The sequence below is a fragment of the Fulvia fulva genome, chromosome 12 (assembly GCF_020509005.1).
Source record: "Fulvia fulva chromosome 12, complete sequence".
In the NCBI taxonomy this organism is placed as follows: domain Eukaryota; kingdom Fungi; phylum Ascomycota; class Dothideomycetes; order Mycosphaerellales; family Mycosphaerellaceae; genus Fulvia; species Fulvia fulva.
In genome coordinates, this window is record NC_063023.1 from 2,251,007 (window position 1) to 2,270,464 (window position 19,458).

Consider the following 19,458-nt stretch of genomic DNA (forward strand, 5'->3'; position numbering starts at 1 on the left):
CAAAAAGCAAAAAACATACAACACAAGGGATTCCCACGTAGTCACCTACCGTAGTACTAGTCTTGCGGTCCAATGCTTAGATATGGAAGAGCGGACGGGGTTCCTCGCTTTCATTGGCCTGTGGTCGTATGTGATAATGCTCATGTCTTTGAAACACATAGCTGTTAATTTTCCTGTTGCGTGGCTGATGGTGCCAGAACATCAACTCCGCGGCCTTGCAATGCTACAACGGTCCGTCTATCGTAATTGAAAAGCCCAGGCCATGATATTGTATCCACACACCCACCGCTTCCCTCCAGGTCCATCAGATTGGTGCATCGCCATGCCAGTCTTCTCCGTCGTTCGTCGTCCGATCAGTCGTCTCGTCGCTCGTTTCTGAAGCTGCTGGAGATCTGTAGGGCAGGAAACCAGTTGACTTACCATTTAGATTGCCCACGCGGGAGCCGCACGAGAGCCCACGCGGGAGCTGAGTTGGGTTGCAATAGTGCCCACGCGGGAGCAAGGGGTGTACGTTTGGAGTGCCCACGCGGGAGCCGCACGAGATTAGCCCACGCGGGAGAAGATTTGGTTGCAATAGTGCCCACGCGGGAGCGAAGAGACTGTGAGCTGGTGAGCATGTGTACGGCGGGTTGATGTTGGTCTTTCAGCAGCTTCGGGTGCGACGACGACGACGCTGAGGACGAGGATGGCGGACGACGGCGGAAGTATCTGCATGCTGTATGTATGAGTAGTCAGCACGCGCGCAAGGTATGCGACACAGCGAGGATGGTGTATGTTGAGTGCGCAAAGTGTTTGTGGTAGAAGGTGGTGCTGTGAGCTGGATGTCGAGGTGGTGGTTGTTGAGTGCGCAAAATCTTTGCGGTAGAAGGTGCTGATGTGGAAGTGGTGGAAGTGGTGTGTGGTGAAGAGGTGAGAAGTCGGAAGACCGATGAAGTCTCTTATATCTGTCGAATGTGAGCACGGTGCACCGCCGAACTTTAAAACTACGTCACGTCACTAACGCAGTCATGCAAACAGGCCGCCCTTTCATTCACCACGTGCACCCTCGCAGAAACGCGAGACAAGTGGGGTCTATTGTGCTGTTGTGGATGTGGACATTGTCCACGTATAGCACGAGCTAGTTCTGCCGGGCTGTTCATCGCCTGCTGGGCAGGAACCACTTTTAGCCCGATCAGTGGTTGCAGCGCTGGGCCAGTGGAGACTCACAGGTGGGACTCGAGTCACACCCGTGATGACTTTGGATGCCGTCACACTGATTGCAGGTCGCTTGTTGTCCCGAGAGTCCCTTGATCCAGGTGACCGTTTTTCGCCATTTGCATGTGATAGCGAAGCCTGGGTGCCCATGACTTCACCCGCGGCGGTAGCGAAAAAGGCAAGGATTCGTGTCGTGAAGTAGCGACAGATGAGCCGAATAAGGTGTCTTTTCCTTTCACCGGCGGCCAGGGAAAAGTGTCTCGACAAAAGTTCTCACGGTGAACGACACTCTCGTCATCGCGTTTGCAGGGGTCGTGTTGGCAGGGACTGAACCTTAATTCCGCGACTCATGCCTGGATAAAACCCGACCTCACACTGTATGAGCACCTTTCCCCCATCCATTCTCACCACTGACACCCCTCCGACCACCGCCAAAACATGGCGGACCCAGACTGGCATCCATGCGCACCCGACAGACCCGTCAATGCTTTCCTCTACTTCAAGAAAGAGGACCGGATTTTCGGCTCGTTCGAGTCGAGCAGAGCCCTGAGTCACAGATCAAAGTCTTCCCCCGTATTGAAGGTACGTTGCTAAAGGGTACCAGGCATCGAGTGTACATCGAGCGCGTCGTGCAGCGCATCTCCCACTCAGCCCACCATAGTCTCAGACACTGCCACGTGGTTCTCGACGAGCATGACTAACATCCTTCTGCTTGTAGGGACACCACCAGCGTCAGTGCGAACAAAAAGAGGCGTGTCTCCCAGTCAGAGGCAAGAACTGCAGACAACGACGACGACGACAACGACAGCGGCGTCGACCTTCCAACCAGCGAGCCAGACTTCGAAGCGATCAGGGCGCAGATCGAAGCCGAGGTGAAGGCGAAGTACAAGATCCAGGTAGGTTCTCCGAGGGCATCTGGCAAAAAGAGGTGACCGCCTCACTCCAAAAGCTGTAGCGATTGAAATCCGCATAAAGCGCTCCTAGCACTTCAAACCTGTTGCAGATGGTCGTGATGCAATTCCGATGCCAACACCTCCCCCTACAGGTCCTGGAGGAGCAATTGCAAAAAGCCCTCGCTGCGGTGCAAGAGCCGTATACCCGTGCGACAGTCTCCGAGCTCGAGTGGCTTCCCGACGATCTCGATGCCTTCGTTGACAAGGCCAAGGCGCAGGCCAACGCTACAGGTGACTTGCTGTCCAGGCTTGAGAAAGCGAAGTGGGCGAGCGATGAGCTTGCGGAGGAGAAGAGGAAGTTGAGCTAGTTGCGGTCGCAGAGTAACGAATAACGCTGATCCGACTGGTAAGTGAGCGCTCTATCGCAGAGAGAGAGATTCAATTCGTTAGGCTGAGCAGCAGCGAAAGGGTCGAATGAAGGTCGGCGGAAGCCCGACACTTTGCATCATGTCCATCGTTGGTCGATGCTGCTTGGAAGCGAATTGATGTTATCGAATGCACGAAGAGGTTGAATCTTCATGCTGTCGCATTGTTAATGCCATTATCAAGCTTCGTTCAATCGTCTCTGCCTCTCAGTTTCCGCCTCACGCTCAAGCAGCTCACGCTTATGATGCGCTTCCTCGCCCACGGCTTTCTGCCCCTTCTTCTTCTGTCGTGCTTCATACTCGTCTCTGCTATCCATGATCCTTTGCACGATCTGCGCAGCATTGACATCTTGAAAGTCATGCTCGGGAGTTTCCTTGAAAATGCCCATAGCCTTCGCGTCCGCGTATGGGTCCAGCGACGTCGGCATGAAAGCTGTGCGACCATGGTAGACTGCATCCGGAGTCCTGCCAAAGGGCAATGATTCGAGATAGGCCTTCGATGGTGTGTAAGGTGCTCCAAATACGACGCTGTGAATATAAGTGCACTGCACAACGCACAAACCTCGCTCGAAGATGTTCATGATGGGGTAGTTCACGCCACGGTATTGGTTGATGACTTTGTCGTCGTGGACTCCAGCGACGATGAAGGCACCTGGCTCGAGTTTGGCGACAGACTCGAGGAAGGCGATGTGACCAGAGGAGAAGAGATCGAAGCCGCCGTCCACGTATACCAGACGCTGGTCGGATCTGGGTTGGCTGCCGGATACCAACGACGTGAACTTATGTCCGTCTCTCTGTCCAGCCTCCCAAGCGTAACTGTACACCTCCACGTATGGATCGACACCATTTGGTGCCGCGGCATATTCTTGTATCCGCTTATGCATCTCTTGCCCACCTTCTGCTCCGCCTGCTTTCCCGCTCGTATCTTCCCTCCCTTCGAAGCAGTCCACCAAGCTGTCGATGAAATGATCTTTCGTGCAAGCCAACATCCTCCCCACCAGATCTGTCGTACTGATCCCAGGCGTCCTCGGCACGATCTTCATCCTTCCCGCCTTCTTCACGAACCTGTAGCAGTCCTCCCCACTGGCATCGCTCGTAATGTCGTCTCCATGGGTAACGTACCGACATCCATAATGGCTGATCCACGGTATGCTCGTCACATACGGCGCATGGGGCACGCAAAGCGTTGAGAAACGGCATGCATTGACGGCAGCGACTCTTTCAGCCAGGTTCATGACAGTCGGCCCTTTGTTGGCCGCGATGTCCTCGTCATTGTGAAGTCCCACAAGCAAGTCATTCCCGAAGCGTCTTGACTGGAGCATGACGCCTGCGTGGCCTATGGTGGGTTGTCTCAGCCATTGCTATTGCTACGTCTGCGCGAAGAGGGGGCTGATGCTGTACCGTGGTGGAAGAAGTCGAAGCAGCCATCGATCCATAGTCTGTCTTCGCGAATGGGTACATGTTCTTGAGGGTCAACGGGCCATTGACCAGCTTCAGGAACACTGCAACCAACATCAGGATCAGTGCGGGGTGCCATTTCGGGCAGTAGGAGCGGTGTGGAAGGTGGATGGAGTTGTATGCCATCCGAGAGGCTATGGAGCGTCTCTTCGGGCGTCTGACTATGCTCTGGATATCATATGACACGATGTGAATGTTTTGCTGCTCCACGACGAGTGCTATGTTAGCATCAAGGTGAATTGGAGGTGGAGGCCCCGCGAGATCCAGAATGACATGGCCAGCACAAGCTTGGAAATGTTGGACTCCATCTTCACGCGACATCCACCAAAACATATCGCGAGTCACCGCCCGAGTAGCCCAGATCCATACAGGCTGGGAGAGCGACCTCATCCTACGGCTGCAACACCCACATACCGCCAGGATGATATCAGTCGTGGCAGTCGTGTTCCTGGCGCAGCTCGCTCTCAACGTGATCAGCGCATTCGGCGCGCAGACTGTCAACGACATAGTACGTGAATATACCGATGCCTTCGAAAGCCTACCGTAACTAATACATACCTTCAGGCATGGTGCTTCTTCACCAAACTGCCCAGCTCCCCAGCCGGCGACAGCCAAGAAACCAAAAAGCTCCGCGATGAAGTCGTCCGTCTCAACCGCGAAATGACAGCAACTTCAGCACAAGACAACTTCGCAAAATGGGCCCGCCTGCGCAGAGGTCACGACAAGGCCAAAGAGAAGTACGATAAGCAAGGTAAGAAACAGCGTCCCCACATCATCCCACGAGGGCGCAGCACAATCTAACATGACCCTCTCCCTAGCACAATCCTCCCGATCCCTCCGCTCCACCTTCGACTCCATCGTCTCCAAACTCCGCTGGGTCGGGACCCAAGGCGTCAACTTCCTGCTCACCACCTACTACGCCAAGCAGCCCATGTTCTGGCTTCCGCAAGGATGGGTTCCGTACCATGCTGAGTGGGTTCTATCACTACCACGTGCGCCGCTGGGAAGCATCTCGGTCAATGTATGGGCGATAGCGTGTGGGAGCGTGATTGCTATGCTCAGTCAGGGCATTGTAGCGCTTTGGGCGTTGAGGAGTGGGGAGGTGAAGAGTGGACCGAACAAGGGGGAGAAGATACAGATGGAGGGGATGAAGATGGGGAGTGAGGGGAAGAAAGAGCTTTGAGATCAGAGATGGAAAGGCTGAGGGATGGCGCGGCATGAATACGATCAAGAGCGAGGCGTATGGCGTCTGAGCGGCAGTAAAAGATACCCAGATACAACGATTTTGGCCTCAGTAAGAACAACTGCCGCATGTGAATCGATGCAAGAGACACCTGGAAAGGACGTCCACCTTCCAGCCCCGCAGCTGCGGTTGACCCAGTGGCATATTCCGATGTGGATATCTGGTCCGCTGAGCAGCCGGACTTCATTTGTCGACTTCACTTCTGGAGAGCTGCTAAAGGAACGTTATATCCGTGGAATCATAATACGTCAACGCGCTGTACCCTCGACAGCACTAGTCGGACCTCGCTACTTAGCCACATGCTCGCGTGTTGAAGCAACAGCCTGTGCTTCGATAGGCATCGAAGCGCTCGGCGACAATCAACTTTGTCACCAGCCCTCGGAGGACAATCGAAGCGAGGTGATGCAGGGACTGTTGTACTCACACGCTATGGACTTTGCTCTCGACACAGGAGACGACATCGACGAGCCGCGGGGGCCACGGACTGGGCATGTCAGCGTCAGTCTACAGTGATAGTACAGCAATACATGCTACAAGCGCAACATGAGAGAGGCTTTGCTGTGAGCACAGTATCTTTAAAAAGACTCACGCCCAAATCAGAATCGCGTTCCATTGCATGATAGGCACTCCAAGGATATTTCATATCCATGCCGTGAACGAAGACAGTGCGTGGCAGACCGACTCGATATTGTGTCCCGTACTTTCGGTATCAGGGAGGGTCTGCATCAGACCCTCCTCTGTGACTGTATCTGAAAGTGGCGTTCGTTACAGTCCCAAGAGAGCAGCAGGCGGTCGAAACCAGCAATGAGGCTATGCTTGGCGCCTTTCACCGCACTCTATCCTCCACTACCAGCTGCGTGTTCAAGCCCAGGCTCTCCAGTCGGACTTTCTCTTCGTTCTATGATGCTCAGACCTGCATGCTGACCTCGCTGCTCTATTTGGAAGTCGACCACATCGCGAAAACAGCCGCATCCGTCAAAGACCGTGCAACGGCGACCGACATTCTGGCTATAAGAAGACTCCAAACCCGCGTCGATCGAGTTGTGCCTGCAGCCGTGATCGATATTCCAGTCCAGTCTGTCGTTGTTGCCAGAAGCCGTCAAAAGGCGCTAGCATAGTTGGCCTTGAGCTGGCATGTTTCAGCTGTGCGGAAGATGGAGCACGATTGCCCAGAATAGGAAGTGAGGCGGATGAAGGAAGATAGACTCCTCGAAGCCGGGATTCGGATGTTGGTCCCATACACTCGCAGAGTCGTAAGTGGACGTACCGGACAGTCAGGAGAAAGACATCCGCTCCAGACTCCACCGTAGTGCCTAGACGCTCTCGATCCATAAGCAGAAATTGCCACCCTCACTCGGAAGACACTCTCACCGCCCCATCTCGAAACCCTTCACCACCACAGGTCCACAGCCAGCAAGCCAGAATCTGACAAAACCTCCCCGTGGCAAAACCAGCATGCACCCTCCACCACAATCACACCCACCGCAACACCACACCTTCTGTCTCACTTCTGTCCCACCTCCCTGCGCACGGCACACATGGCACACCAGGCATCTCACTCCTCAAATCCCCAGCTACTCCTCAGGGCCAGCAAACCATCCCAACTCATAATCCACGCCACCATCACATCTCATCGCTGTCAGTCAGTCAGTCCAGTCCCAGGATCGAGGGCTGCCAGAAGTAGCATATAAGCTTTCTCCGCAACCTCCAAGCAGGGATGAAGCTCATGGTTCGGAAGGCTGTGGTTGACAAGGGCTGACCCTTGCTCAGCTCATGGCAGGAGCTGGGGGGGGGGGCGGTTATAGAGTTTTTAGGGAGGCTGTGTTAGATTTGGGGCTCACTTGAGTGCTAGGATTATTGGGCCTCCGGGCTAGGTGCCGGTATGGGTGAGATTTTGTTGGCTAGATGGGGGATCTTGAGAAATGCTGGGCGGTGTGGAAGAGGCGGATGGCTTGGTGTATTGCTAGCCCACTGCCAAGGGTAGCTTGTGCATGCCTTCTCCTGATCTTGGAGATAGTGGAGAAGTGCGCCTCATGGTTCGTTCTGGTTGCCGCGACTACCGCCAAGCTGTGCATCTCCGGATGCTCACTTCAAGTTGTCCAGGTACCAAGCCCAAAGGCCTCAAGATCAGGCCATCACAAAACGCCCCTTGTCCGCACTTCCGTGATCTACCGTGCTCTGATCCAAGCTGCCAGCCTGCCACGCTCATAACCTCATAAAGCTTCGTCCACGTGTCTCGTAACCCAATTGCATCGACCATCCCAGCATAATCTGCATGATCCAGATCTGCGCGCCTTAATTATTCGGTACCACAATTCCGTCCTTACACAACACCACAATCTGCTTGAACAATCTCCTCCATCCGAGAGGATCGCCCTTTGCCTTGACAAAGCGCACTTCCAACACATCCAGGCCACTCTGTCCGGGGATGCTGATACGCTCCACAATCAGCATGCCGTGAAGTTGCTGCTGTCGTGCATCCAGTGTCTTGACACGCAGTGAGACTGCATCCTCTTTGCCCTCGAGCGCAGCCTGTGAGGGTGCAGCTACGGGGATGTTCATTCGATGTAGGGCGGACATCAGCATCGGGAGCAGCTGTGCAAACGACAGCGCTGAGATGAAGCGCGCGAGGGAGTGTGAGGGCATGATGTCTTTGAAGTTTCTTGCCGCTTGGGTTAGGGTGAGAGGTACTGAAGGTGTCGGGCAGAACTGCGACATGGACGGGTCTTCGTTGAAGAGGTCGAGGAGGTCTTGTCTGGTGGGATGGGTCATTACCGCATGGGCTCGTTCGTGTCCAGCCTGAGGTTGTGAAGCGCTGATACCGGCTCCTAAACGTGGCGGTGCCTCCCAGTCGAAAGTCGCCTCTGTGACTGGAGTTTCCGGCTGCGTAGATGCCAAGTGTGAAAAGTCTGGTTGCAATTTATTACTGTCGATGTCCATGCGGTCGTCTTGTGAATGCGCGGGTCCACGATGCCGTTGCGACGATTGCACTGGTGCGTTGAAGTCTATGCGGAGGGACTCCAGCATCTGTGTGGCCAGTGCCATGGGGTTCTTCGCTTTGCCGTTCTTTATGTTGATGTGAGGATTCTCTCGCGTGTACCATGGATGCTTTCGTACATTGTCCAGCGTCATGCGCTCGCTTGACTCGATGTTCAGCATGCCTCGCACCAGGCTCAGCGATTCTGATGGTATCCTACTCCACAGCTCATCGCTCGGCTTGCCTTTACTCGAGACATAATCGTGGTATTCGTAGCTCTCCTCCATGACCGGCGAGTCCCACGGCGTGTTTCCGACCAGCAGGACGAAGAGCACAATGGCGCATGACCACACATCGGCGACTTGTGGATTGTACCCTATCTTGTCCTGCCCTTCCTTGCGCTTCTGATTTCGATGGCCGACAGCCAAGATCTCTGGCGCAATGTACGGCGGACTCCCACAGACCATAGCGCAGGTTTTCCTCTCGTTCGTCTTCTCATTCAAAAACTTGGTCGCCAGTCCGAAGTCCGCCAACTTCAGGTCGCCTTCTCCGCTGAGCAGCATGTTCTCTGGCTTGATGTCACGATGGGCCACTCCCTTGCCATGACACCAGCTGATAGCGCTGACAAGCTGTGTAAAGTAGAAGTGTGCCACATCCTCGCCCACGCCCTCGTCGGCCTCGATCTTGTCGAATAGATCACCGCCTTCAGCCAGCTCGAGAGCCATCCACACCCATCTTTCATCGTCTCCGTGCTTGATGTATTTGATGATGTTTTGATGGGGACATACTGAAGAGTGTAATGCAAGTTCGATCTGCAATTGCTTGGGCCGTAGTTTTCCCTGCTTGAATGCGTGCTCTTTGTTGATGAATTTGACCGCGATGACTGGAGTGGACGACTTTAGAGGTATTGCTTTTCGTATTCTACCATGATGTCAGTAGCGAGATCAGCGCGAGTACTTGCATCGACACTCACGAAGCATACGCGCCTGATCCAATTGTCTTTGAGACCAGGCGAAAGGGGAGATTGCTGGGCAGAGGTGCTGCTTGCGACTGTCGCGAGAATCGAGGTTAGCAGGTTCAAGCCGGCGCTTACAACTGCCCGCACTTACATTCGGCGGGCCTCCCATCTCCTCTAGCACATAAACAGGAAATACGAAACAAGACTGGAAAGGGAAGAAGCTGCGAAATGTGCAAGTCAGTTGGTGTGAAGCATCAAGAGTTGAGCTTGAGGTAGACGCGAAGCGCGTTTAATGAAGCGCGTAGTGCGGCGCGCTTCGCCTCCATGACAACATGATTTTCCATTAGGCGGCAGAACATCGCGGCGGCATGTGAATGAAGCAGAGGCACGTTGAAATTGATATAGAGCATGTTTCCATTCACTGTCTTCAGTACTATACACGAGTCCGAATGCTCAGGTTCCCAGCGTTGCCGTAGCGCGTGCATTTCCCATATGCTTCGTGTCGTCGGCCACATACCCAAATCCCCGTATTACTCTACCAGACGCGATGGAGTATGCTGCAGGCCATCGTAGGTGTAAAGGTACAGCACAATTCTTCATCTCATCCAAGTCACACTCTTGTATCCAAAGCAACAAAAAGGAAAACGCCATCGCCAATGCAGTTGTAGTAGGTTCTCCTGAACGCCTGACGCTGTAATCCAGAATCGGAGCAAAGCAACGATGCCTTTCCCATGCATGGGTATTTGGGAAAGGCGAGACAAACTCTTGGTATTCTCCGTTTCGTTTCGGTCGGTCGCAGTAGTGACTTTCGGGACAGGTCGTGTCCAGGAGTCGTCGGGAACGGCCAGTGCAAGCAGCACATCAGACTTTTGTGTATTTGAGTTGACCACGCGGCCACTTGTCAGTGCTGCAAGTGTCGTCTTTCATGGAGGAAGCTCCTGAGTTGCATCCCGGGATGAAGCCTGATCAGTGACATGCCACGTTTTATTGGCCATGTCAAATCATGATGACGACAAATCATTGGACGATCGTGAGAGGTGCAGAGGATCCGCCTTCAATCCCTAGCTGATCTGGACTGCTGCAATCATGTTCTCGAGCTTTCGCTCACGGAGGACAGCAGCATACTTGGGGTCGCGGCAGAATTTTGGCACCGAGTCCTGTGGCATGAGTCAGTAAATGTCTGCAGAACACACAGCACCGAGTCAGTGGCAACTTACACTGGCCATGAGCTTGAACACGCTGCTTTGTGCCTGGTCAAAGAGGGCAGCGACCTCGTCCAGGCTCTTGATCAGCTGTTCGTCCTCACCGACTGACCGGGTCATGCGACCGGCAAGAGCATTTCGTAGGGTGTGATCGATGTTGAGCTCGCATGGTGAGCCTGGTGCAAGGAATGCGTTGTAAAGGCTGTAGGCGGACGCGAGGGTCTCCCTGATCGTATCCTGCCTGGGTGCTGCTGGACCGCGCTTTGCCCGCTCGTAGTCCGCGAGAAACGATTTCACCTCCACATAAAATGCCAAGTTCTCTTCGCAGTGAGTCTCTCTGAGGTATTCCCTAAAAAGTAGCCGGAGAGCCGGATCCCGAATAATGACAGTCATGCGGTTGGTGTTCGAGTCGCGAGACACACCATTTGTCGGCTTGACAGGTGCGGCGGTTCTTTCGCCGTTCGCCGTACCGGTTGGACTCGCAACCCACCCAGCGACTATCATGCCTTTCATCGTCACAGCGTAGGTTACAGACTTTGATGCTCGGAACCCAGTTGCTTGTGACGCTTGACTACTGCTTTGTGATCGGTCGGCCATGTATAGCTCGATGAGATCGGCGTTGAGAAACGCATTGGCGATGTCGAAAACTTCTCGCTTGTCGACTGTCGTGCAACATTCCATCAACCAGTCGAACGCAGCGATGCCTGTGAACACATAGGGTGAATTCTTGTCGCCTCGCTTAGCACGCACCATCCTTACACCCGCAATGCCGTTGACGCAATCGCTGTTCGAATCGGAATCTGATGATGACGAGCCCACCTTGAGGTTGGGGCCAGTGTCACCAGCGAAACGTCGGAAAATAATGTCTATCACAGCTTGGTCGTAGCTCAACTTGTCGGTCTCGGGATCTCTTTCCAAGGTGACCAGCTGCATGATGTTTCGCGGCGAATTTAGGAGATCGTTGACATGTCTTTGGGCGATGCCGTTGCGTTGGCAGAATCGTGACAAGATGTTCATGCCTTTGGGTGTGAGCTGCCATACCGAGTTCTTCGATGAGAAGTCTGTCTTGCCGTCCACAGACTCGATGAATCTCGCATCCAGGAACCGCTGGCAAACAGATTTTGCCATTTCTCTCGCCATGGAGAATGTTGTGGTGGTCGTGGTGGTTACTATCCGTGAGGTATCCTTGGGGTCAGGCATTCGGTTGGATTGCGAAAATTTGAGAGATCCCAGATTCGTGGTCAACTCTAATGTTGTGAAAGTGTGCTCTATCCTGGAGAAGCGCACGCGATGTGGCCCCAGAGGCAGACTGACCATGAGTGTACTGAACAGGTCCTTGAAGTCCTGCAAATGCGGTGTCAGCAGTGTTCTTACAGACAGCGACATATAGAGACATGTGTACACCAGATCGCATCGCGCCACGCCTTCTTTTGTCATCACCTGTTTCTGCAGAATCGGCCATGGTGTACGAACCGCGTCCGCAGAAGATGGCAAAGGATGGGAGAAACGCGAAAGGGGGGATACACTACGCCTGGGAATGATGTTTGCTTGGACTGACCCGGAATGGACATACCCTGGTGAATGGCCGATCATCGTCCGTCATTCTGAGCAATTTCGATGATGTTTGGTGCATCGTGCGTGGACTTTTCGAGAGATGGCGCTCGTCCTCGCCGATGCTGTGCGGATCGAATGCTTGCTCGTTATCAAGCCAGCTCGCAGCGTCGGTGGAGCCGGCTCGTCGCTCTTCTTCGCCCACCACTGCGTTTATATCACTGCTCGCCTCGTCGGTGAGAGCTGTCTCAGACGATGTGTTAGACCGTGTCGAAGCGCCAGACGGCTTTTGCTCAGAGCCGCTGTCCGAGGGCGAGACAGGCACTCGTGGCAGTGTCTCGCCTCGTGGTGGAGCCTCGCTGGTCGACACAATCGCACGAAACGTGTGGCGCCCAAAAAATGCCAGGCGGGAATGAGCCTTGGACTTGCTCGCAGCAGACGGTCTCGTTCGGGTATCCACTTTGGCGGCTGCGGATGTGTGTCAAGGTAGGAGTGTGGACGGACAGAGCGAGACTGTGGGTGCGTCTGCGTCTGCCGATGTCGTACGGGAGGAGGTGCTCGTAGGTGGGGAGGCAAGGCGATGGTTGAGAGTCGGTGCTCGTGTCGTGGTGCAGGTGGTGTGCTGCAGCGGAGGTTCGGTTTCGGTGGTGCCGGCAGTCGAGCAATAGTATGCTCGGTGCTGGGTGTCGTGTTACGTCAGGAAGGATGGTTCTAGTGTGAGCGACAACGTGTGTAGCGCATGCGATTGACTCGTGGCGTGGTGCCTCGTGGGCTTGGCTGCTGGGAGCGACGGTGGAATGTGCGGTGGTGATAGGGAATGCGGGATGTGCCAGCGGGCAGCATATCAGACGGCGGATGTCATGGCAGTCTTGAAGTAACAGACGAGTGGGGCTTGCCAGGATAGGGCGACGAGCAGTGCTAGCAGTGCAGGCTAACCTTTGCCCCCAAGCCTGGCGTGCACGGCGTGGTCAGATTGCGCTGATCTAGCATCCGTGCTGCCCTGCGGCAAGGATCAGACTCGTGGGCATCGACCAATGCCGTGCGAGCTGTGGCACCGCACAACGGCGCCTGGGGTCCTCCTAGCCGATCAATGCTCACGCCCGCGACCAGTGCTGTGCTTTCTCCGTGCCTACACTTTTGCCGCTGTCGCTGTCGCTGTCGCTGTCGCTGGCCTGGCCTGGCACTGACTGTGCGCACCGTAGGCTGTCTGTACGAAACTAACACGCTTTCAAAAGGCCCTCCGTCTCAGACAGCCGCTGCAGGGTGCTCTGGCAGTGTCTGCGCAAGCAGGCTCACGCCCAAGACCAAATGAGCCCTGCTGCTTGCAGTGCGCAGCGCTTCGAGCGTACTGCTACGGTACCTGCCCAGCGGCATACCGCAAACGACGACAAGCACGAGTGAAAGCGGCGTCCCGAACGCACATCGTCGTGTGCAGTGCTTGGCCGGCTTTGTTTGCATTCGTTTCACCAAGGCCACAAGCATTGTTCACGTAAGTCGACGAACCAGCCATCTGCGCTAGGCTAGCTATCCTCGCCGACGGCCACGCTATGCCATGGATCACGCTGTCCGGCAGCTCACGCTCACGTTTTCTTTGTCACTTCCCTCACCATCCGCTCCGCTCTCTCGGTCTTAGCAGCCACTCGAGACAGAGGACTGCGTTGCAAACGGCACACGTCTCGGTCTCGACCTCGTGTTGAGCTGCACACTGGCATGACAGTGCATGGCGGCCACGCGAGGAACGCACACCATCCTCATGCAGAACATGCAGCGCCGGCGAGTCGTGCACTGGCCGTTGAAAGAGAGCACCACTGATGCCATGATCTCCGCGGCCGTGTTCTCGAAAGGTCATCATAGACCGATGCGAGATGACGGCGCAACGCCATTTCAGCGCATTAGTACTGCCTAGAGGAGGTCTGACTAACATCTACAGCTCTTTCGGGAGTCGCAGATGCGCCTATAACGCCTTGGCTAGACCGTATTGCGATGCTGACCACTCACGCAGTTCGCGATTGCCTCGGTCACGATACAGCGTTACCTCGATGTAACCTCATCCTCGACACCGCTTCCGGCAGGAACATGTGGTCTGCTGGCGCAGCAAATTTCCATCTGCAAAGAGTCCCCAACGTTGCTGTTGAGTCCGCTTTGTTCAGACTGCGGTCGGCGACTTGACAAGAACATGGGTTCCTCGATGGAGCAAATCACGCGTGGCACCAAGCCTGTGCGACCTTCCAAAATGTGCCCTAACTCTTCGGCAAGTGCTAGCTGTGTGGGCAAAAGTCGGAGCCGCGCAAATGGCGGCAGCGTGGCACACTGTGTTCCTGCTTTCTGCCCGGCTTCCGCCATCGCACGTGGCAGCCATCAACCCATCGAAGTCTCGGCGCATCGTGGCGTTCTACAACCCGTGTGCGCTGCATGCACTGCATTGCGATCAATCAAGTGCCTTGCTTGCGCTTGACAGTGCCAGACGGCGACGTTGATAGTCTCGACCATTGGCATACGAAGACTGCGTGACTGTCCATTATGCAATACTCATGTGCTTGGCAAATCCAGCTAGGCTCGAGCAACTCTGCTTGCCGTGCTTGCCGCGATCTACCGCGCTAGAAATATTTTCGAGCCTCCCTGGCCCTTCTAAAGTGAAGCCACATCTCTATTTGGATCGCCTTAGGTAACGAAGAAATGAGATTGTGTTTCGTCTTCTGCCGCCTTTCGTACTAACTGTGCTGGCTTCTCAATGGTGATTCTCGATCACAGCACGGATTGCAGTCCTCTGCGCTTGGCCATGTACGAACATACACGTTAGGACGTTCCATGAAGTTGGCTCTCATGCTGCAGCCTGCGGCATCCATGAAATTGCTTCCGCGGGAGACTGCCACCTTTGCACACAGACATGCCTCCCCTCTGCCTGCCAGCCTTCCGTCGTGTTGTGCTGCTCCCGGACATTTCCCGTGGCCACTGAGCTGTCAGCAAGCTGCTACCACGATAAGCGGTGTCACGAGCCGACGATGTCAAAGGATGATGTGCTTGTGCCGATGACAATCCCTACAACCTCGTGTCTGAAATTGCGCTGCAGCGTGCCGCCTGTCGTCCAACGTGTTGATAGCAGTCCGACGCCCCGACATCCCCGAGCATGTGGGTATACTCCTCCGAACGATCACAGCATGACTTGCCAGAGAACCGCGCGAGCAAGTCCGGCATTCCTCACGAAGGACAGTACTACCCTTCAAAGCTCCGTCAGTCTGGTAGCCGCTCGGAGAATTTCAGCTTGGTCGGACAGCACGCGTCGTGCTGCGAAGCACTCGCTGGCAGGCGTCTGTGTAAGATGAGCTCACGCCCCAAAATAGTGAAACGGGCCAAACAGCCTCTTGGTGAGCAGGATCAAAGCCACCGAAGCCATGCTTAACGGGTACCACGAATTCGCAAGCGGTTCACGCTGGCCGAAAGTCCTGGTATTCAAGGTTGCATGTTCTGCTGCCGCTCTGCCATTATTATTGCCGCCTCTTCGGCATCTTCGCGGCCGTAACTTAACATATCCAACGCAACACTCTCATCAGCACGTACGGTAAGACGCACTTCGAGCCCGCGTGGCTGCAGGCAGAGTTCGAAACCTTGGAGGACCACGTGGCAAGCTGACACTAACCATGCGCCTAAGCTCGACGTACATCCATCTAGTCCTATCAGAGAAACACACCTGCTAATTTCATTCTAGGCGATGTGGATCGCTGATGGGAGATCCATGCTTTGATGCCATCATGCTGTAAGATGCCGAGTCGAAAAGACGAACCACCCTGCTCAGCACGTGGTAGCGGCCGCACAACATCTGCAAGCGACTGTTTGAAGGGTGCGTTCGCTCGAGGTTCGCTCCCGGCTAGAAACATCAACCGCGTTTGGACCGTCCGATACCGCTGGATCATTCGTCAAGTCAATGCTTTGTTTCACGACTTCGTGTCTAGCAAAATCAGCAGTTGCTTCCGACAGACCGCTCTCACAGAGCCCACGCCGAAATGCGGCCTGTGAGGCAGCAGTGACCCACTACTGCTGTAGTGCAGAGGATATTGCATGCTCTCTCTACCACGTGTCGATGATGCGCGGATCACTGGTTCCTGGCTACATTCCTGGCTATCATGGGCGAAAAGCACACGTCAGGTCTATGAGAGGGCAGGTACGAAGCCGCTGTCACGTCGACAGGATTGGGATCGGCCGAACACCATCATGGGTAGCGCCTTCAGCTCCCGAATTTGTGCCATATGAACAAACGACAGCATCGCCTGTTGACAGCAAGCCATTGCATGTTGTTGGTATCACCATATTGACGATAATGACACCTTCGCGCCACCAGAGAACATAGAACGATCTTGTGGCTGCTAAACTTCCACCTTCTGCACGATCGTATACCATAGCCAAAGACGGAAAGATGGTACAACGAGCAAAGCGAAATCTAGTACTGGCACTCCGGTCGTGAAGATCACTCCCTATAACACTGCCAGGCTTCGCTAAGGATCTCTAGTCACACTCGCCGAGCATGTGATGTGCACGCCCGAGCACGCGAATTTCACACATCCATCGCGCGCACATGGCGATGCCCAAAGAGGCAGGTCAAGTAGGACTCGCTTACCGCTGAAAGTCTATTTCATCCTGCTGCTCTTGGCATAAACTTTCCCGATCGTGTTCGGAGCTTGCTCACGCTCTCCACATGTGCTCGAAGCTCCCCCTCCTGCTGGATGACATGATCATACACAAGTGCTTGAAGATCATCAGCACTCGTGTCTCTAGCTGCATCAACCAACAGCACCGGCACTCGCTGCACACCACTACCTGCAGCCTGTCAATCTTGGGCACCTCGGATCGCCTCCGAGCGACCAATTGTTCGCCAAAGCAGCTGTGCTGCGAGCTTCCTTCATATTAATGCAGCATGAGACTGGATTCCACAGCTGGAGACTAGGCCATTTCCGTTTGTCAAGATCTGAGAATGGCAAACAACCTCACGCGGCCTGAAGTCAAGTGTCACATCTTCTCGTGTAGAGAACTTTTTCTTAACAACGAGCAAATTCTGGCAAAGTACTCCGACGAGGTCGCTTAACGACGATGTACCCATTCAGCCCGGGGCTGACAAGGCGCTGCGCGATCGTCTTCGGGCATACCTGATGGGTACACAGCCATCTGACAGAAAGCACGGGACATGCCGAATCGGTGACCAAGAAGGCCTATGCACATCTCGGAACAGGTGGTGCGCATCAGTGAGTCTCTGGCTCTCCAATCAGCAGGTCTCCTGATGGCAACGATGCTCTGATTTACATGGTAAGACGCGTCAATGCTCCGCCTCATTCTCGCTGAGTTGAAGCGCGATGGCTTCATCATCTTCTGCCAGCGCAAAATCGCAAACATGTAAAGTTCCTCCATCAATTCAACGCACCGCAATGGAGAACTGCGGAGACGTCAGCGGAGCTATAGCATGCTCAAGCACTGGTGGCGTTGTGGGATTGCTCCACGACACTGCAGCTAATGCTTCGATACACTTGCCACGAGCATCGGCTCAATCGTGGCAGATTTTCATGACGCCGAACACTTCGCTCTTAAGAACGGACGCATTATGAGCACTCCGCTATCGGTCGAAGGCGACCTTCGAACGCTTTGCAGTGTTCATCACGTATGTTGTAGCAGGTCACGGAAATCTCATGAGGTCACCTCGAAGGATCAGCCAAATAAAGTGCCCCAACTCAGATACCAGCACACCGCAGTTCTTAGCCCAAGCCAATCGCCCAGCCGGAGCTCACGCCTAGTTGAAAGACACTCCTACAAGCGACGGGTTTTAGAACCACGGGGGCCTCGCTCCGGCCGGGGTTTGACGTGCAGTCGTAGAAATATCAACAACACCACCAAGAATACCCTCCATCAACCAAGGAAACCGATAAACGGCAGCATCGCCGACTGGCAGAAGACTGAGATTGACCAGAACGCCCGTCTCGCCGTCATCAGGATCAACAGGATTGGGGTTCAAAGATTCTTTGAGAGTTTCGGAGACAAAGACCGTACGTGGCGAAAGCCCCGTCTGGTGTACAAATCTGTCTCATTGTCCGGATCCTTCAGCGAATGTGAGACGTTTGGTCTGACCTTAGGAATGCTGTGAGGCCAAAGATGTTGGATGGATAGACCGTGCTCCGGCTTGACCGATGAGAGGCGATAGCTCGAGGTGACATCGAGCGGTGCGTGGAAGGACCTCACTCTTGGGGTCATGGGTATGTGATACTGCGCTGACGCTCCCTAGAGTGGTTGACCTAGAGTGGTTGATGTTATCGAAGCGCCTAGGATTACGACGACGCAGGCCTGTCACGTTCCGCAGCTGAAAGGTAAGGGACACGTAGAGGTGAAGGGTAGAGGATTGCTCTCATTCGCTTCCCTCGCAGCACACGAAGTCTCTGATATCGGACTCATGTCCAGCCATCTGCTGACCCTGGGGATGAACTCAAGGCTTGGGCCTGACATCCTCGTTCCAAGTCCGCTTATTTTTCACATGTCTCCTCCGTTCTTCGCCCCGTCGCATCTGTTCCTTGATACTGACTCACTCAGCTCCATACGCCGGAAGTGTCCACAGCAGCCAAGGCGAGTCTCATGCTCTCGAGCTGTGACTCAACGACATGATTCCAGCTTGGCTTTGGGCTCATGTCCATGAATCTGCCCACCACATCAAAGAGCTGCCCAGCAGCGGCACACCTCTTGAAATCTGGGCCCCGATCGGTCAACGCTAGTCTTAGAGACCTTTTGGCGTAGAAGGCACGCAGCCAGATCTTGAGGTTTGACCAGCTGCTCGAATGCGGCTCTTCTAGGTCGACTCCCGTCCGCACCCGTCTGTGACGTCGAACGAGGGCTGCGGAACAGAGTTCGGTAACTTTGCTGCCGTCCAGGTTGTCTATGTCAAAGGCGAACATATTCTCCTGGACATAGATTGAGGCAGCTTCTGCCTGGATCTGTCTGTTGGTGCTGAGGAGTGGCGGCACGGACGGCATTGAGCCCTGAGCTGGTGTGATGATTTCGCCTTCAACCAACGCCAATCTGTAGATGTTGTTTCGCAGCTCGGCGGGAAGACCTAGCAGTCGCGAGTTACGGCTGTCGTTGGCCATGGTTGCGTTCCTCTTTGCTGTTTGTTGTTGGACTGCCGGTGATATGTGCTCGATTGTCAAGAAACAAGCTGAAGAAAGAAAGGACTTTTGCTGGGGATGTGAGCTCGGCAGCGGCTGCCGACACATGCGACGTTTGCATGTGAGTGAATGCATTCATCCTCACCAGCAGATGTATTGGCCACAAGTACCTGAGTACACTGTGGGAGTTACATGAGACCCCGGACAGGAACTCGAGTCGTGAGTCCAAGAGTCGCTCTCTCATGTCGTTCTATCGATGCGGTGGAAACACACTGCCAGGCACACCAATGTCTACTCAGCTCTAAAAGCAGCTGTTTCGCAGGGAAAGGTGAGAAAACTCCCTAGGTCTGTATATTGTAGCGGCGTATACATTCAACTAAAGCTACATTTCCGAGGCCGTCAAGTTGCCCATCCATGCTATGAA

The 19,458-nt window shown here is 54.5% G+C and overlaps 6 protein-coding genes across 6 annotated transcripts; 2 read left to right on the plus strand and 4 right to left on the minus strand.

Annotated features, from left to right (window-relative positions):
* Nucleotides 1–1,632: 1,632 nt before the first annotated feature.
* CLAFUR5_13966 (uncharacterized protein) lies at nucleotides 1,633–2,455 on the plus strand (the record flags this gene model as incomplete). Its single annotated transcript, XM_047913114.1, has 3 exons — nucleotides 1,633–1,721; nucleotides 1,913–2,090; nucleotides 2,240–2,455. The coding sequence occupies 3 exons, from the start codon at nucleotides 1,633–1,635 to the stop codon at nucleotides 2,453–2,455; spliced, it is 483 nt and encodes a 160-aa protein (XP_047768595.1).
* A 236-nt stretch (nucleotides 2,456–2,691) lies between these two features.
* On the minus strand, nucleotides 2,692–4,049 carry CLAFUR5_13967 (Ethanolamine-phosphate cytidylyltransferase; the record flags this gene model as incomplete). Its single annotated transcript, XM_047913115.1, has 2 exons — nucleotides 2,692–3,848; nucleotides 3,914–4,049. The coding sequence occupies 2 exons, from the start codon at nucleotides 4,047–4,049 to the stop codon at nucleotides 2,692–2,694; spliced, it is 1,293 nt and encodes a 430-aa protein (XP_047768718.1).
* Nucleotides 4,050–4,391: 342 nt separating this feature from the next.
* Nucleotides 4,392–5,153, plus strand: CLAFUR5_13968 (uncharacterized protein; the record flags this gene model as incomplete). Its single annotated transcript, XM_047913116.1, has 3 exons — nucleotides 4,392–4,478; nucleotides 4,535–4,721; nucleotides 4,789–5,153. 3 exons carry the CDS (start codon nucleotides 4,392–4,394, stop codon nucleotides 5,151–5,153), a joined length of 639 nt encoding a protein of 212 aa, XP_047769052.1.
* A 2,355-nt stretch (nucleotides 5,154–7,508) lies between these two features.
* CLAFUR5_13969 (Serine/threonine-protein kinase chk1) lies at nucleotides 7,509–9,317 on the minus strand (the record flags this gene model as incomplete). The annotated part of the gene is made up of 3 exons (XM_047913117.1): nucleotides 7,509–9,111; nucleotides 9,164–9,240; nucleotides 9,300–9,317. The coding sequence occupies 3 exons, from the start codon at nucleotides 9,315–9,317 to the stop codon at nucleotides 7,509–7,511; spliced, it is 1,698 nt and encodes a 565-aa protein (XP_047769051.1).
* An 892-nt stretch (nucleotides 9,318–10,209) lies between these two features.
* CLAFUR5_13970 (Developmental regulator flbA) lies at nucleotides 10,210–11,983 on the minus strand (the record flags this gene model as incomplete). The annotated part of the gene is made up of 3 exons (XM_047913118.1): nucleotides 10,210–10,305; nucleotides 10,366–11,694; nucleotides 11,924–11,983. 3 exons carry the CDS (start codon nucleotides 11,981–11,983, stop codon nucleotides 10,210–10,212), a joined length of 1,485 nt encoding a protein of 494 aa, XP_047768957.1.
* A 6,478-nt stretch (nucleotides 11,984–18,461) lies between these two features.
* On the minus strand, nucleotides 18,462–19,142 carry CLAFUR5_13971 (uncharacterized protein; the record flags this gene model as incomplete). Its single annotated transcript, XM_047913119.1, has 1 exon — nucleotides 18,462–19,142. One exon carries the CDS (start codon nucleotides 19,140–19,142, stop codon nucleotides 18,462–18,464), a length of 681 nt encoding a protein of 226 aa, XP_047768958.1.
* Nucleotides 19,143–19,458: the final 316 nt, after the last annotated feature.